Here is a 16,947-nt window from a genome sequence, read left to right on the forward strand (position 1 = left end):
GACTGGGGAACTACACAAAGTCTTTTTTTTTTTTTTTGGACTTTAGCAGCAGTGGAACACCTAAATGTAAGTCCCTTTTCTACTGTTTATAAATTAATAAAATATCAAATGACAAGGATCTATTTTAGCCGTTATATAAAACAAATAATGAATGTTTTTACATTCTTTCAATAGAACAAATATTTAATTCAGTGAAAACTGGAACAGACCATTCAACTCTGCTTTGCCTCATTGAATGGTATGGTCCAGCTTTCACCTCATGAAATATTTGTACCATTGAACTCATAAACATTCATTATTTGTATGCTAAAAAATTCAGATACATCTGACCTGCTTAAGGGCCCCTTCACACATAGTGCAAAGTTTGGACGAAGTGCACATCACGCAGGAATCGTGTGCAAACCGTGTAATGTCATCCCTGTCACCAACGCCTTGTACACCTGTTTCTACAACTATTTGCGCACACAAGCGGCTGAAAGACAAAGTGTGCACTGTGCGAGCCCATCGCACCCTCTGGCGGCAGGTGCCGGCCAAATTTCAGGTGACACGCACCAACTTCTAACACCGCTCACATGGCACTTAGAAAATGTGTGGCCACTCTCACTCTTGGCACAACAAGAGACTGCAGACAATCACTTTCATACTCGCAGAAATTTGTCTAAGTCCCGCACGAGTGTGACTTTGGTCTGTGCGCTGAGATGACAGGAGGTGTGTCCTCCCACTGTGGAAATATATGGATCTGGACATTCCAGCTGGACACGACATACTATGTTTGGACAGACATGGACAAATAACTTCCCACTGTGATGAGCGTGTGTCTGTTTGCTGTTATCAAGTGGACATAAATAAACTGTGGCAATGTGCTGCAGCGAGCGAGCGCATGAACAGGCTGCTTCCAGGTTGAAACAGACCGTCAGATCTGAACACGCAGCAGGTGATCTCACTGTCACGTCACCCACGTGAGCTCTGTTCCACATGACATGGTGTCCTACGGCGCGTTGTCCACAACGCACACGTGGCGGGTTGGAAACGCGCCAGCAGATGTGGACATGAATGAGACGAGCGAACTGCTTCTCATTCATGTCATTTCATGACTGTATGTCTGTGACCATGGGTCATTTACAGAGGAACAGAACAGATCATATTTGTATTGCTCGCTTGATAAATGCGGTGTTTTTATATGGTGTGTGATTTTATTTTATTTTATTTTTTGTAATATTTCCATATCCTTCCTGATATGAGGCAGATTCCCACAGCTTTCAAAGAACAGCTCCGTAGCTCAGCGGTAAAGTCTCTGACTGGTAACCAGAGCTTTTGGACAGCGCAGGTTCGCTTTTTTGTTTTGTTTTGTTTTTCCACAGAAGTGGCGCAATGTGGCCCCACAGGTACCGGCTGTTTTTTTTATATTTCCTCCACATAAGCGGCGCAATGTGCCGCAGCTGGCACTGTGTGTGTTCCTGCCCGAAAGACACCGGCGCGGGCACCAACTCTTGCACCAGGTTCGTGCACGCCTGCCCATTGTGCGATGTGTCTTGGTGCGCTAATTTTGAACTGTTTCTGCGCTGTTTCACCATTTTCGTCCAAACGCCATCCAAACTTCGCACTGTGTGTGAAGGGGCCATCCCCAATACTAAATTGCACAATGTTGCTGTTTCATCAACACACAAAATTGACATGCTGTTCTTCTTGGTCAGAGAGAGAATTTCACCTGGTGTTGTGTAGATAGGCTGAAAACATTTTAAGTATTTGTGATGCTGGTAGAAGTCAAATGAACAAATGAACCCCACTGAAAATATAGCCTCCTTCATGAAGGGAAAGAAAATTCATTATGATGATAAGTAAGAAAGAGCTGCAAAATCATTGCTAAAATACATTGTACTGTCTCTTTAAGATATTTCCCTGATAAATTGCAAGAGTAAAGTCTACAGATACACAAGAATGATCACCCCAGTTTCTGCCTTACGCTACTTTGTCAGCATTGTTAATAATTATTTGGTATTTAGTGGTGGAAGGCTTGTATCAGTTCATTCATTTAGTGTGGATCATGACATTTGGCTACAAAAAGAACACAGGGATTTGAATAGATAGCATTTCTGCCAAAACCCACCTGCACTCATAATGAGGTGGAAAATGCTGGAGGTCCTCAGGCTGGCCAGATTTGCACCTCCTGATCCAGAGGCTGTAGCTAAATTTATAGACTCCATTTTAGGGAACTGGAATATCATCTTGTTGAGGAGCACCACAGAATTTGTGTTAACTGGACTTTCACCCCACTGATGACTGTTAAAAGGAAGTTTTGATTAGGAAATTAATTTTTGGGCACATTTTATGTTTGTTGGGAATCACCGGCATGTCAAATATCAACATATGTTACAAGATAGGTTTGTTTGCTAACTTATGAGGTAATATTGTCACTTAGTAGCAAACGCCCTAAGCAGGCCTGGCGTCTGACCTTTTGACCCCAAACACCCCACCCATCACAGATAACCACTCAGCGCCCCCTGATGTGACAGGGCTGTCAGAACGCTCCTCGTTTCATGGGGAGCGGCCCCAGGTGGCCTCAGTGCGAGGCATTTCCCGCGGCTACAACAATCACACCAGCGTCATGGAAACTGCAGATGGTGAGTTTTTCCTGCACAAACACAGAAACACAGTCACCTCTCGTTTTGTTTTTTCCCCTGCTGTTTATCCGTCTGTCTTTTCCTGATTCAGTCTGGTTATCAGGCTGCTTCTGACCCTCTTGTGTTGCCATTCTAACTTTTCTACTGAATGTCATGCAAACCAGAAATTTCCCAAACCGCTACCTTTCTGCCTCATAGTTACATATATTTCATTAGTGTCAATAACTTTACTTAAACCTCTACTGTACTCTTCTGGGAGATGTCCTAATTTAGATAGTAGTAGCTTTTGTCCTCAGTCTAGCTGCCATGTTTCATGTGTCCTCGAAATGTAAAGTGGCATTTTGTATGATTCAGGGGCTATAAACCAGGTTATTAAAGGTTAGTTTTGTGCTCTATTTTAACTTTGTCACACGAAGATGTTCGAAAACAATATCATTTCAATCTAGTCAGCATGCAGAATGCCAGCTGATGCAGGCCATTTTCAATTGACCAATTGTAGATATAAATGTATAGGTGCCTGCTATTCATGGGAGAGATTGTAACAGTGAACTCGAACAAAAAAAAAAAACGTGTCGTTGGAGTGCACAGAATGAATTTATACAAGCACAATTCTCCTAAGGTATGCTACCCTTTACATTATAGGCTGTTCTCTCAAGCAGATTTTTGCATTGGCTGTATAGTAGCCCTGATTATGGTGTGAAATTAAAACTAGAATGTCTTTGTTTTGAATGTACATTACAAACAACATTTGCACATAACCAAGTCCCACCCTCTGATATTGAGAAGTGACACCCGCGCAAAAGTGCCAAATTTTATATTTCCTTCAATAGACTCTTCAGACTCCAAAAAGCACATCCCATGGACACCAGTGTTAAATTGCCAAACTTTACAGCATAAATAATATTTAGAGCCTAGTACAAAAAATGTTTTAGTCTCTATAGCTAGTTTAACCATTTATAACAAGTGTATGAGTTTTGTAATAACTCACCAGTATAATGTATATTGATTAGTACTGTTATGAGTAATGAGGGTTAAGGTCACTTTGAGTGACAGCTAGTGTGTGCCAGCAAGCTTGGTCCAGGGCACTACTAGTAGAGGGCGTTGCTAGCAGTGGGTGCTCATACTCTCACGAGTGCCACTAGCTTAGCTTATGGCAAGCTAAAAGTGGACGCTCTTGTTTTGGCTGAACTACTTTACAGTTTTTGTATATTCTGTGTTAGTATGCATCCGCGGCCAGTGTGCTTGATGAATTCCTGCACAAAAAGTAGTTCCCAAACAATGCTGTATTTGTGATGACAATGCATTTTCGTGGGTAACAAAAACATAAGGAGTATATTTGACACAAGAACTTGTGTGTCTTGTGTGTTTTTACATCTAAATGATCATATATTCACACTCATCCAGCAGTATCTTCTCATGTCGGCAAATTCAGCGCTGGGTCAGGCGAAAGTAGTCCGGTGAGCTATCCCACAATGCCAAAATAGCAGAGATGTTGCTCCAATGAGAGTGGCACGCTGAGCAGGGTGGTGGCTTTTCAGCGTGCCGCTAACCATGGCTGACTGTTTGTCCTTTCAGAGTATGTTATTGCAAATATCTGAGGAAAATGACTTGCTGGGTGGTTACTTGTATGAATAGGCCATCTAAGATCTCTGTGCACCATCATTCCCATTCAATGAAGTTGCAGTATCTGGACTGCGTTTATAGCGTTTTTTCATGTGAATGTATGCTCAAAGGGCATTACAATGATGCTGCAGAGTCTCTCACTCACTCACTCACTCACTCACTCACTCACTCACTCACTCACTCACTCACTCACTCACTCACTCACTCACTCACTCACTCACTCACTCACTCACTCACCTATGCCAGAGTGTTGTCACACAAGGAGCCCAACAGTGTTTTTAATTTCTATATTAGCACTGTTAGCATAAATTGGCAGGTTTTAATAGCTTAGTGAAGTTATTTCCACTATTACTTCACAGTCACTGAGGCACTATGTGGGTCATAAATATTAATACCCACACCTAAGCCACCTGTTGTGTAACTATTGCTCAGGCATTATAAAAGAAGAAAGTGATATGATTAGAACCCTTCCTTGAGGAGAAATTAATATTTTTGTTATGTTTTTTGCAGTTGTAGTACCAGAAGTAATGTCGATAACCAGAGCTGCCACAAAGTAACACTTAGCGTGACCAATCCATCACAGCAGGGTTAATTTGTTCTGTTATTTTTGCAGCTTCATTCCAGCATAAAAACTGACAAGCTCCGTTGAAATGGCAACCAACATGTTAATAGGCTAGTTGAGTGAAAACTAGCTCATGCCTCTGAGCCTCTGGTAGAAAGGATGTTTGTGTGGTTTGCGATCATTGTCATGTCAGCTTGATTAGTGCTTAGGTAGACCACCAAAATGTGAAACATAATGGAAACTAGGAAGAATTTGGCAAGGCTATGGAAACTGACTTTTGGTCCGTGTCAAAACGGTTCTGGCAAACTGTCAGGCACTTCAGGAAAGGAGGGCAGTTCTTGTGTTCAGCAGGAGAGAAGGGCTGCTAAACTGAACTGAGGATATTTTCAGGCAGTGGAAAGAACATTTTGAGGATCTCCTGAACCCTACTAACATGCCCTTCGTCAAGGAGGCAGAGATGGAAGACTCGGGAGGATCTGGTACCATCACTCTAGTGCAAGTCACTGAGGTAGTAAAAAACTCCTTGGAGGCACATCGCTGGGAGCATACGAGATTCGTCCTGAGTTGCTGAAGTCTTGGGATGTTGTTGGTCTGTCATGGCTGACAAGCTTATGCAGTGTTGCATAGAAGTCAGGGACAGTACTTCTGGATTGGGAACCTGGGGTGGTGGTCCCCATCTTTAAAAAAGGGGATTAGAGAGTGTGTTCTAATTATAGAGGAATCACACTTGTGAGCCGCCCTGGGAAAGCCTTTGCCAGCATGCTAGAGAGGAGACTTAGACCATTAGTTGAACCTCAGATTCAAGAGGAGCAATGCGGGTGCTGTCCTGGTCATGGAACAGTAGGCCAGCTCTTTACCCTCGCAAGGGTATTGGAGGGTTCTTGGGAGTATGACCAACCAGTCAACATGTGTTTTGTGGACTTGGAAAAGGCCTATGACTGGGTCTCTCAGGGGATCCTGTGGAGGGTGCGGCTGAAGTATGAGATTTATATGCGATCCGGTTTCTCTATGACCAAAGTAGGAGCTGTGTCCGCATTCTCTACATTACATCAGACCTGTTTCCGGTGGGAGTTGGACTCCGCCAGGGCTGCCCCTTGTCACAAATCCTGTTTATGATGTTCATGAGCAGGATTTCAAGGCACACTCGGGGACTGGAGCGTGTCCAGTTTGGTGTGGTGACCTCAGAGTTGCATCTCTGCTTTTTGCAGATGATGTGGTTCTGTTGGCTTCATCAGGTGGTGACCTCCAATGCACACAGGCATTGCAGGTTTGAGGCCGAGTGTGAAGTGTCTCGGATGAGAATCAGCACCTTCAAATCTGACACCATGGTCCTCTGTCAGAAAATGGTTGATTGTCTCCTCTGGGTCAGGGGAGAGTTACTGCCCCAAGTGGAGGAGTTTAAGTATCTCGGGTCTTGTTCACCAGTGGGGGTAAATTGGAGCAGGAGATCACTAGACGGTTGGGGCAATGTCTGAAATTTTATGCATGTTGTACTGGTCCGTTGTAAAGAAGGAGCTGAGGCGAGGTTCTCAGTTTACCAGTCGATTTACGCTCCTGTCGTCACCTATGGTCATGAGCTTTGGGTAATGACCGAAAGAATAAGATCATGGATACAAGCGGCAGAAATGAGGTTCCTCCATCTAGTATCTGGTCTTAGACTGCTGGACAGGGTGAGAAGCTTGATTATCTGGGAGGGACTCAGATTAGAGCTGCTACTTCTTCGCATCCAAAGGAGTCAGTTGAGGTAGTTCAGTTAAGGTGGTTGGGGCATCTGGTGGGGATGCTTCATGATCGTTTCCCTAAGGAGGTCTTCCAGGCACGTTCAACAGGAATGAGGTCCCGGGGAAGACCCAGGACACGCTCGAGAGATTATATTTCCCAGCTGGCTTGGGAACGCCTTGGGATCCCCCAGGAAGCTTTACAGGGTTTGGCCGATGATAGGGAAGTGTGGAATGAGCTGATTGCTCTGCAAGAGTTTTTTTTTTTTACTGCTCATTTGTTTTGTGGTTTTCAAGACTCACTTTAACAAAAATCTGCATCAGGAATGCTGCACGTAATGGTCCTTATAACAATGTGGCTCTTTGCTTTCACTTGCTGATATGTGTGACTGTAGGCAGTTTTCTCTCTGTGTCACGTAGACACACACAGCCTCCCGTGATGTCAGTGGGATTGTGTTCATTGACATCCTGATGTGTCTCTCCTCCAGGCTATGAGTGGAGAGGTGAAGAATCCTTCAGTTTAATGGATGGTATTTATAACTGTCTATTCATATCTGCTGTATGTGCACGCCGTGGGGACATATGCGTGTGAATTTGTGTTCATGTGTGCTCATCTGTTTGCCTTGGCTGCTACTGTCGGGTCTAATACTTGTCTAAACCATGTGTTTTACAATAAATACAGTATGTGCAAGCTTATACTGACTTTAGTGATTAAAATCCTTTGTGTATGTTGTGTAGTTATGTATGTTGCTAAGTTTTGGCTTTTGCGGTGTCTACTTCATATTCTCTGTAATTTAATTTGTTCAAGTGGAAAATGTGAAAGTGCTTTATGTCATAGATATAACAAATAAAGGTTGTTATAATTACACAGACAGCATCCTGGTTTAGCTGTCATAGATACTGACAGTGCAAATCACTGACGACAATTTGTGGTGGTCTGTTCGCCACCAGTGTTGACAGCTGTCTGGTGCTGCTGCCATTTTTAATAAGTACACTCAGTTGTAGGATTGAATAATGTCCCGATTACACAGTTTACGTCAAAGTTAAATTGTACAGTCTGTGTTAGAGGTGGTGATGATGAAATATGACTGTCAGTTAAATACCAGTATTGTATGAAACAGAACAGTCATCAAAGATTTTACACTTGATTCTTTAGTTTTGGGCTGAAATAACCACGATATCAAAATGTTGTTAGAAAACACTGCTTATGAACGAAAGCCTGTAAGTAATGCATAGTGACTGATTTTGCCTCAGTGAAATTTAAGTACCGTATTTTGCGGCGTATAAGTCGCACCTTTTTCTATGTTATGAGCGCTTTAATTTGGGATTTTTGTTCAGTGTTGTAGTGTATTTTTTATTACAGGCATTTATTCTTTTATTATTGGAGTTTATTTTGTTTAGTGCTTTGATTCTTAGAAAAGTTCTATTTTAGTAGTCATTATAATTACAATTATTAATGACAGATTTGTGAATTTTCTGTATATAAGTCGCACCGGAGTATAAGTCACATGGCCTCCCAAACCAGTAAAAAAAATAAATAAAAATGCGAATCATACTCTGGAAAATACGGTAAGTTAGTTACCAGTTTGTGGTCAGAGATGTCTCATTGAAATGACGATACAGTGTCAATATGATTCCACAATTATTGCATGAAAACATAAGAATAATTTTTCTTTCTATGTTGTCTCTGGTAGTTAACCAGGAAGTAGCCATGTGTGTACATTTTTAGCCACCCATTGTCACCCACAACAAAGTTCAAAGTGCCTGCTCCCACGAGATTTGCATTGGGTCCCGCGGAACCAAGCGCCACTGCAGCCCTCTACTTTGGCTCGCGGGTAAAAAGGTGATACAGTAGAAATACACCAAACACAGCAAGCAGCATCTACACTAAAGACTAACGTCATAATCAAGAAATCCAAAAATGTCCAGATATTTTTGTTTCAGTCATCTCATTGACATAAATTAGAAAACAGAAGGCATTAGTTTTCATTCTTGATCTGTCATGATTCACAGGTAGTCAGGGCACAGCAGGTGGCAGGGAGCAAAATGCAGACACACAGGCAGGTGGTGGATTGAGAAAAAGGCTTTATCAATACATCAGGCAGGGTCTGATGGCAGGGTACACATGGCAGTCAGCGTTGCAGAGGTACAGGCAGGTGATAAGTAGAGGTGTCGTCAACATCAAGCGGGGTTCAATACCACAGCAAACAATGTAACATGGGCAAAGACAAAATCCAGATCCAGAACACAAGTGAGGTCTAGAAAAACGTGAGAGCAAAAAACTGTGACGAGAGGGCCAGGACAAAGATAACAAAATCAACGAGCAAGCAAAGGAAAAGAAAACATGCAGGGCTTAAATACACTGAGTTAATTAGGAAGTGATATGGAGCAGGTGTGGTGTGCAGGCAGGAGGAGGGCGTGGACTAACAGGAGAGGCTGTGAGACAAGGAGGCTGTGACAGGTGGACAAGGAGGTGACAAACAAAACTGGGCGTGGCCAACAGAGCTGAGAAGGTGATGGGCAAGAGTGGAGTGATCTGAGGACGTGACTGTGATCTAAATGAAACGGGATGTGAAAATATGAGAACAGAGACAAAGGAGTGCAGTGACAAGATGGACATGACAAATGATACTAAAATATCCAAGACGGCATAGAAACTAAACATGAACAGAATCAGGTTGGAGAACAAGAAAATCAAAAGCTAAAACTAGAATGTAACTAACATGAATAATATAACTGAAGACAAATGTGGTAAACCTGACAAACTTAGTGACACAAGTAATCAAATGCATTCAAAAACAGTGGATCAAAACTAAACTAAATCAGAACACAAGTGTGGTGAACAGAAACAAGCTGTGACAAAAATCAAACACGGTGGTTCGAAGCCTAAACTAAACCAGAATGGAACTCAAGATGTGGCTATGGTGTGATGAACAAAAAACAAGCAGCTGTGACAAAAGTGAAATAACCAGACTGTCAAAAAAGCAGACAAAAGGAAATCAATAAAAAGACTGACAAAAAACATAATGGGTGAGGACCGAGCAGGGGCAAGACCTGACATGATCCATCTTTGTACTTAACAAGCAGAGCTACTTGAGATCAACAAGAACGGAATAGCAAGAAAGGGAAAGCACAGACCGCAAAAGAAAAGTGTGTGTGTGTGTGTGTGTGTGTGTGTGTGTGTGTGTGTGTGTGTGTGTGTGTGTGTGTGTGTGTGTGTGTGTGTGTGTGTGTGTGTGTGTGTGTGGGGTGTCAAATATTTTTTCCATATTTAGGACACAACTACTATTTTCAGACTAAAACACTGGACATCATTTCCTCCATATGACTTCATACATTTTGGGGGAGGTGTGTGTGTGTGTGTGTGTGTGTGTGTGTGTGTGTGTGTGTGTGTGTGTGTGTGTGTGTGTGTGTGTGTGTGTGTGTGTGTGTGTGTGTGTGTGTGTGTGTGTGTGTGTGTGTGTAGCTATTGTTGAGGGCATTGTTTCCATTACTTGCAGATGAAAACATTTTATTTTTTAGTCATGAAGTAATTCACAAAGGAACCGTATTTTGTTTTTGATCGACATGTTTCGTGGGGCCATTGTGTAGGTTTGTTGTGATGCCTCAGTATTTCATTTACTTTTTATAGTTTGCAGACAGTCTTGCTTTATTGTAAAACTTAACTTATATTTATGTTGTACATTTCCATTCTTGGCACAAGATAAGTCCAGCAAATGCTTTTTTTTATCTTCATATGTACCTATGGTTCCATTAAGGGCCACAACACTTGCAAATTAAGACAGAAATGCAGAACACATTTACAAACACCAAAAAACACCTGCATCTATACAGCAACAACAACAACAAAAAACCTGGCAAATTGAAAAATGCTTGTAAACATGAAGAATCCACCATAACCTACAACACATGAAACAGTTTAATTTGATAATGTGTCTGCTGCAAATTCAGAAAACACAGGCAAACACAGATGCACTTTCCAGAGTTTCCCAAAACAAACAGGGGTTTCTTCCCAGAGGACATTAACTGCGTACTACTACTCGTCAGTGTGCTACAAATACAACGTGACAGTGTAGTTAGCATAAGAGTACACCTACAAATAATGTACATAAATCAACCTCCTTGGCTGTGCCGGCCATGTAGAGATAGAGAGCAGGGCACCACGATGCACGAAAGGTTGTCAGTTAATGTCCACCATTTGTGTTGTCAGTACTTGAAACTTTGCTAAAGTTTTCTGTATTTTGGTGCGTTGTGTGAATTTGCAGCAGACATGTTATCAAATTATATTATGGCATGTGCTGCAGGTTGCAGTGCATCCAGAAAGTATTCACGGCATTTCACTTTTTCCACATTTTATGTTACAACATTATTCCAAAATGGAGTAAATTAATTTTTTTCCCGTCAAAATTCTACTCACATCGTCCCATAATAACAACATGAAAAAAAGGATTTTTTTTTTTGAAAATTTATTTAAAAAAACAAACAAAAAAAACAAGAAATCACACGTACATAAGTATTCACACCCTTTGCTCAATACTTTGTTGATGCACGTTTGGCCGCAATTACAGCCTCAAGTCTTCTTGAATATGATGCCACAAGCTTGCTGCACATTTGGGCAGTTTTGCCCATTCTTGTTTGCAGCACCCCTCAAGCTCCATCAGGTTTGATGGGGAGCCTCGGTGCACAGCCATTTTCAAATCTCTCCAGAGATGTTCAGTTGGATTTAGGTCTGGGCTCTGGCTATGTCACTCAAGAACATTCACAGAGTTGTCCTGAAGCCACTCCTTTGATATCTTGGCTGTGTGCTTTGGGTCATTGTCCTGCTGAAAGATGAACCGTTGCCCCAGTCTGAGGTCAAGAGCATTCTGGAGCAGGTTTTCATCCAGGATGTCTCTGTACATTGTTGTATTCATTTTCCCTCAACCTGACTAGTCTCCCAGTTCCTGCCACTGAAAAACATCCCCACAGCATGATGCTGCCACCACCATGCTTCACTGTAGGGATGGTGCCTGGTTTCCTCCAAACACGATGCCTGGCATTCACACCAAAGAGTTCAATCTTTGTCTCATCAGATGAGAGAATTTTGTTTTTCATGGTCTAAGAGTCCTTCAGGTGACTTTTGGCAAACTCCAGGCAGGCTGCCATGTGCCTCTTACTAAGGAGTGGCTTCAGTCTGGCCACTCTGTCATACTGGCCTGATTGGTGGATTGTTGCAGAGATGGTTGCCTTTCTGGAAGGTTCTCCTCTCTCCACAGAGGAATGCTGGAGCTCTGATAGAATGACCATCAGGTTCTTGCTCACCTCCCTGACTAAGGCCCTTCTCCCCCGATCACTCAGTTTAGATGGGCGACCAGATCTACTAAGAGTCCTGGTGGATCCATTTAGGGATATTGGAGGCCACTGTGCTCATTGGGGCCTTAAAAGCAGTAGAAATGTTTCTGTACTCTTTCCTATAATTGTGCCTTGAGACAATCCTGTCTCAGAGGTATACAGACAATTCCTTTCACTTCATGCTTGGTTTATGCTCTGACATGCACAAACCAAGTGGAAATGATGTCCAATCAACTGAATTTACCCCAGGTGGACTCCAACTAAGCTGTAGAAACATCTCAAGGATGATCAGTGGAAACAAGATGCGCCTGAGCTCAATTTTGAGCTTCATGTCGAAGGCTATAAATACTTATATGATTTCTTTTCTTTTCTTTCTTCTTTAATAAATAAGCAAAAACCTCAAAAACCTTTTTTCACATTGTTATTGTGGAGTATTGTGTGAAGAATTTTGAGGGACAAAATGAATTTCTTCTATTTTTATAAGGCTGTAATGTAAAAAAAAAATGTGGAAAAAGTGCTGCGCTGTGATTACTTTTAGTCCAGTCATTTTATGGTTTGACCCAGAACAAATTGCAACAGAAATGATTTTGGTGTCATTTGAACCGTGAAACTGTTTTATAAAACATACTAAAACTCTAGAAAGATAAAAAATCGTGAACACTCCCAAAATTGAAGATGGCCACCCGAAAACATGCAAAAATTTGTTTTTTCACAAATAACCCAAAGAATATCAATATTTAAGCACATAAATGTATTGATGTTAAATATAAACTTGGGTATTGTGGACATTTTGACACCAAAATTAAATCTCTATCTGTAACGGTTCTTGAGATACAGCCTATATGTAGTTTTACATACACTGAAGGACGGCAATTTGGTTTGTGTCCTATTACATTAAAAATATTGCAGTTAAGGCCCAGAAATGTATTGAAGTTGAATATAAACTTGTGTATTGTGGACATTTTAGCACCAAAAGAATGGCTGTAGCTCTTACAGTTTTTGAGATACAGCACATAAGCCATCTACACTTGGCTAAAAATGGTGAAATTGTTATGTTGAAACCAAGTAACTGTTCTGAAATGTTCATTTAAAGAATGTAATAATAATATTCTTAGTGCTTGTCAACTGCACTAACTTTTTTAATGACACAGATGTAATCACACACTAATTTTACAGTAAAACCAATGAAGTATGATAATAATAAAAGTTCAGGTGAAATCAGCATTGTGTACATCATGACACTTGAAATTTTACTTGTTCACATTTCAGTCTCATCATCCTGGTTATCACTGAGTTGGCCTGCATTTGTACACCCTGTACCTCTGCAGTTGCCACACGCTGCTGAGCAATCTAAGTTAAGCTTGCGACATGTACATCGCAATGTACTACAGTCAGTACTGCAGTTACATCTCACAGCATGCAGAAGAGAATCTGGTGCTGCTTGCAAGTCAGTCATGATTGGGACAACCTGACTATCAGAAACTTTCCATCCCCATTCTTGCAATGGCATGTTGTCACCTTCATCTTCACCTTTCCATTCCTGAACTTGCAAGTAAACTCTCAGACTATGAAACTTGGCAGCTGTCAAAGTGGGTGGCAAACACTGTGGCTGCACATGAGTTGTCTTTGTTGCAACCTTATCACAAAAGCGCCTGTATCTGAGAGAACTGAGGCTTTCTCCAGGTTGTCCACACAGCAGTGGTGTCACCAGTGTGCCCTGGTTGTGCATTGACATCCACTCTATTATACATAATATATGAGTAACTTCTCTATTCATATTCCAGTGAAATATTGACTCAAAAAGATTATTATTACCTTCTTTAGATGAACATTTCAGAAATGGTACTTAGTTTTCAACATAACAATGCTCAATTTCATCAATTTTTGTCGAGTGTAGATGTATTTTTATGCCATATCTCAAAAACTGTAATAGCTACAGCTATTTTTTTGGTGCCAAAATGTCCACAATGCACAAGTTTATATTCAACTTCAATGTATTTATGGGCCTTAATTGCAATATTTTTAATGTAATAGGACACAAACCAAATTGCCATCCTTGAGTGTATGTAATAATAATACATTTTATTTGTATTGCACCTTACATTTCAAAGAAATCTCAAAGTGCTACAGCAAGAATTTAAAAACAGAATTAAAACAGATTTCAAAAACCATTTCAAACGATAAGATATCTAAAAGGCCTTTTGAAATAACAATGTCTTTAGGCCTTTTTTAAAGGCCTCCACACTTTGTGGGGCCCTCAGGGTCTCTGGGAGGGAGTTCCAGAGCCGAGGGGCCACTGCCTGGAAGGCCCTGTCTCCCATGGTGGAGAGTCTGGTCCTGGGTTGGTGAAGGCAGTGTGAGGAGGTGGTGGAGCGGAGAGATCTTGAGGTGGTGTGTGTGGGGTGAGGAGTTCACTGAGGTAGGCAGGGGCAGTTCCGTGCATGCACTGATAAGTCAGGAGGCAGAGTTTGTACTCTTTTCTGTATTTGATGGGCAGCCAGTGGAGGGATCTGAGGACAGGGGTGATGTGGTCAAACTTGCGCCTCCTCGTCAGGACCCGGGCAGCACAGTTCTGGATGTGCTGCAGCTTTTGCAGGTTTTTACCAGGGGTCCCGATGAGGAGGGCATTGCAATAGTCCAACCTGGAGGAGACAAAAGCATGGACTAACCTCTCAGCATCTGGTTGGGAAAGGGAGGGGTGGAGCTTGGCTATGTATATATATGTAAACTACATATAGGCTGTATCTCAAGAACCGTTACAGATAGAGACCTAATTTTGGTGTCAAAATGTCCACAATACCCTAGTTTATATTTAACATCTATACATTTATGTGCTTAAATATTGCTATTTTTTGAGTTATTTTGGAAAAACTAAATTTTTGCATGTTTTTGGACTGCCATCTTGGATTTTGGGAGTGTTCCCGATTTTTTTTTATCTTTCTAGACTTTTAGTATGTTTTATAAAACAGTTTCACGGTTGAAATGCCACCAAAATCATTTCTGTTGCAATTTGTTCCGGGTTGACCCCTTTTTTTTTTTTTTCATAAAATGACTGGACTATTTCTGGATGCAAACTTGGGAGTCTGAGAACGAACTGGAGTCCTGAAGTATATGGAGCTGGAACCGGGGCCAGGTGGGACGCAGAGAGCCGAGGATGAGGAACCAGGAGGATGGAGGAGAACACAGGTGAGTGACTGCACTCCAACAAACAGTTCTCTGAAGGCTTAAACAGGAATGTTCTCAGGTCCAGGAATAAAGTTCACTGTCTCGAAATAAGGTTCTCTGTTCAGGAATTGTTCACAGTTCATGAATCATCTTCAGAGGTCAGAGGTCAGGTCTTGTGATGCAGTTCCAGTTAAGCAGGACTGGACTTTAGAAATGACTTGGAAAGTTCTTAGCTGTTCTGCATCAGAGCTCATACAGTTCTTGAAATTAGTTCTCGGAAACAGTTCTTGGTAATAGTTCTTGGAAACAGCTCTTGGATACAGTTCTTGGAAACATTTCTTAGTCATGCACAGTCACAAACAGGAGCAGCATGATAACAGGATTTCACAGACATGCAGGAACTTAACTGAATGTGGGCAGAGCTGTGCACTTCAGAGGCAGAGAGCAGATGAGTTCCAAAGTGACGTTGTGCAGAGAGCAGCGTGGGAGCCGCGCAGGAGAGTGTCTGAAAACACAAATGCATCAACAAGCTCTAATATGGGAATTAGAGATGTCCAGTTACCTGGAGATGAGCTACGGGAAGCTCAGAAGTCAGAGCACATGGAAGCGGCAGGAATGATGACGTGTAGAATCTGGCATGGTTACGGACACGGATTCGTCATGGAAGGCTCACGGAAGAGCCAAAACCGGCCAGTCAGGGTCACAGAACAAAGACTCTGGCAAAGACTGAGCTCAGGTTTAAGTAGCCGGCTCCTGATTAGGCGGTCATGTGAGTCAGCTACGAGGAAAAGATGAGCTGGCGGTGTTCCTCAGCTCTGCAGCATGCCACCTGGAGGGAAAACAGACGAACTACACACAAGAGGTTAAAAAAGGGAAGGAGAGAGGCAGACAAAGGCAGACCATAACAGAATGGCTAATTATGACATCATGAATATATTAATTAAGGTTATCTTGTAGGTAAAAGCTGATTGAACGCAAGATCACTTCAGTGGGGGTCTGGTTCAGAGCCATTAGATATTATGTTGTATCTCTGGTTTCTAAGTGGCCCATTGGGTGATGCACAGACCATTCCCTCCCTGTGCATGTCCTTACAAAAGGAAGAGTCTGTCTGAATCAGGCTTATTATAGTCAATTAGACCAGGAAAGCTACATGCCAGCTGTGTCTCCTGTGGCTGTCTGGAATGTCTGCCCCCCCCCCCCCCCCCCACACACACACACACACAAACACCTCCCCCAAAATGTATGAAGTCATGTGGAGGAAATGATGTACAGTGTTTTAGTCTGAAAATAGTAATTGTGTCCTAAATACAGAAAAATATTTGACACCACACACACGCACTTTTCTTTTGCGGTCTGTGCTTTCTCTTTCTTGCTTCTCCATTCTTGTTTATCTCAAGTAGCTCTGCTTGTTGAGTACAAAGATGGATCAAGAATGAAAACTAATGCCTTCTGTTTTCTAATTTGTGTCAATGAGATGACTGAAACAAAAATATCTGGACATTTTTGGATTTCTTGATTATGATGTTAGCCTTTAGTGTAGATGCTGCTTGCTGTGTTTGGTGTATTTGTACTGTACCACCTTTTTACCCGAGAGCCAAAGTAGAGGTCTGTATTGGGACTGGGTCCTGCGGGACCCAATGCAAATCTCGCGGGAGCAGGTGGTTAGACCTTTGCTTTGGCCGGGAATGGGTGGCTAAAAAATACACTATGGAATCGGAAGCGACAAGATGACTCAGTCAACAAAGGAGAACAGTGTAAATGTATTGGATGTCCACACGCTACTTTCAGTTTAAATAGACCATCTTTAATTTACCAGGAGCGGACAGGAAGAGCAGATGTAGCCGCAGCGGGAGTTACTGCAGCAACCTGACAGTGTCACTTCACTGCATGCCCATATATGGCACACATGTGGGTGATTCTTTAACTC

At 42.0% G+C, this 16,947-nt stretch overlaps 1 protein-coding gene across 6 annotated transcripts in view; it reads left to right on the forward strand.

Annotated features, from left to right (window-relative positions):
• dip2a (disco-interacting protein 2 homolog A) overlaps positions 1-16,947 on the forward strand; it is a 254,093-nt gene that overhangs the window by 186,225 nt on the left and 50,921 nt on the right. For 2 of the 6 annotated variants that reach the window (XM_034185907.1, XM_034185908.1), the window contains exons 6-7: positions 2,484-2,621; positions 7,013-7,054. The exons of 2 other annotated variants lie outside the window; for them this stretch is intronic. In XM_034185907.1, coding sequence (XP_034041798.1) covers positions 2,484-2,621; positions 7,013-7,054 — 180 coding nt within the window. The remainder of the gene's footprint in view (positions 1-2,483; positions 2,622-7,012; positions 7,055-16,947) is intronic. 2 more of the 6 variants (XM_034185909.1, XM_034185910.1) reach the window with 1 other exon arrangement.

Source organism: Thalassophryne amazonica, chromosome 14 (assembly GCF_902500255.1).
Source record: "Thalassophryne amazonica chromosome 14, fThaAma1.1, whole genome shotgun sequence".
NCBI lineage: Eukaryota > Metazoa > Chordata > Actinopteri > Batrachoidiformes > Batrachoididae > Thalassophryne > Thalassophryne amazonica.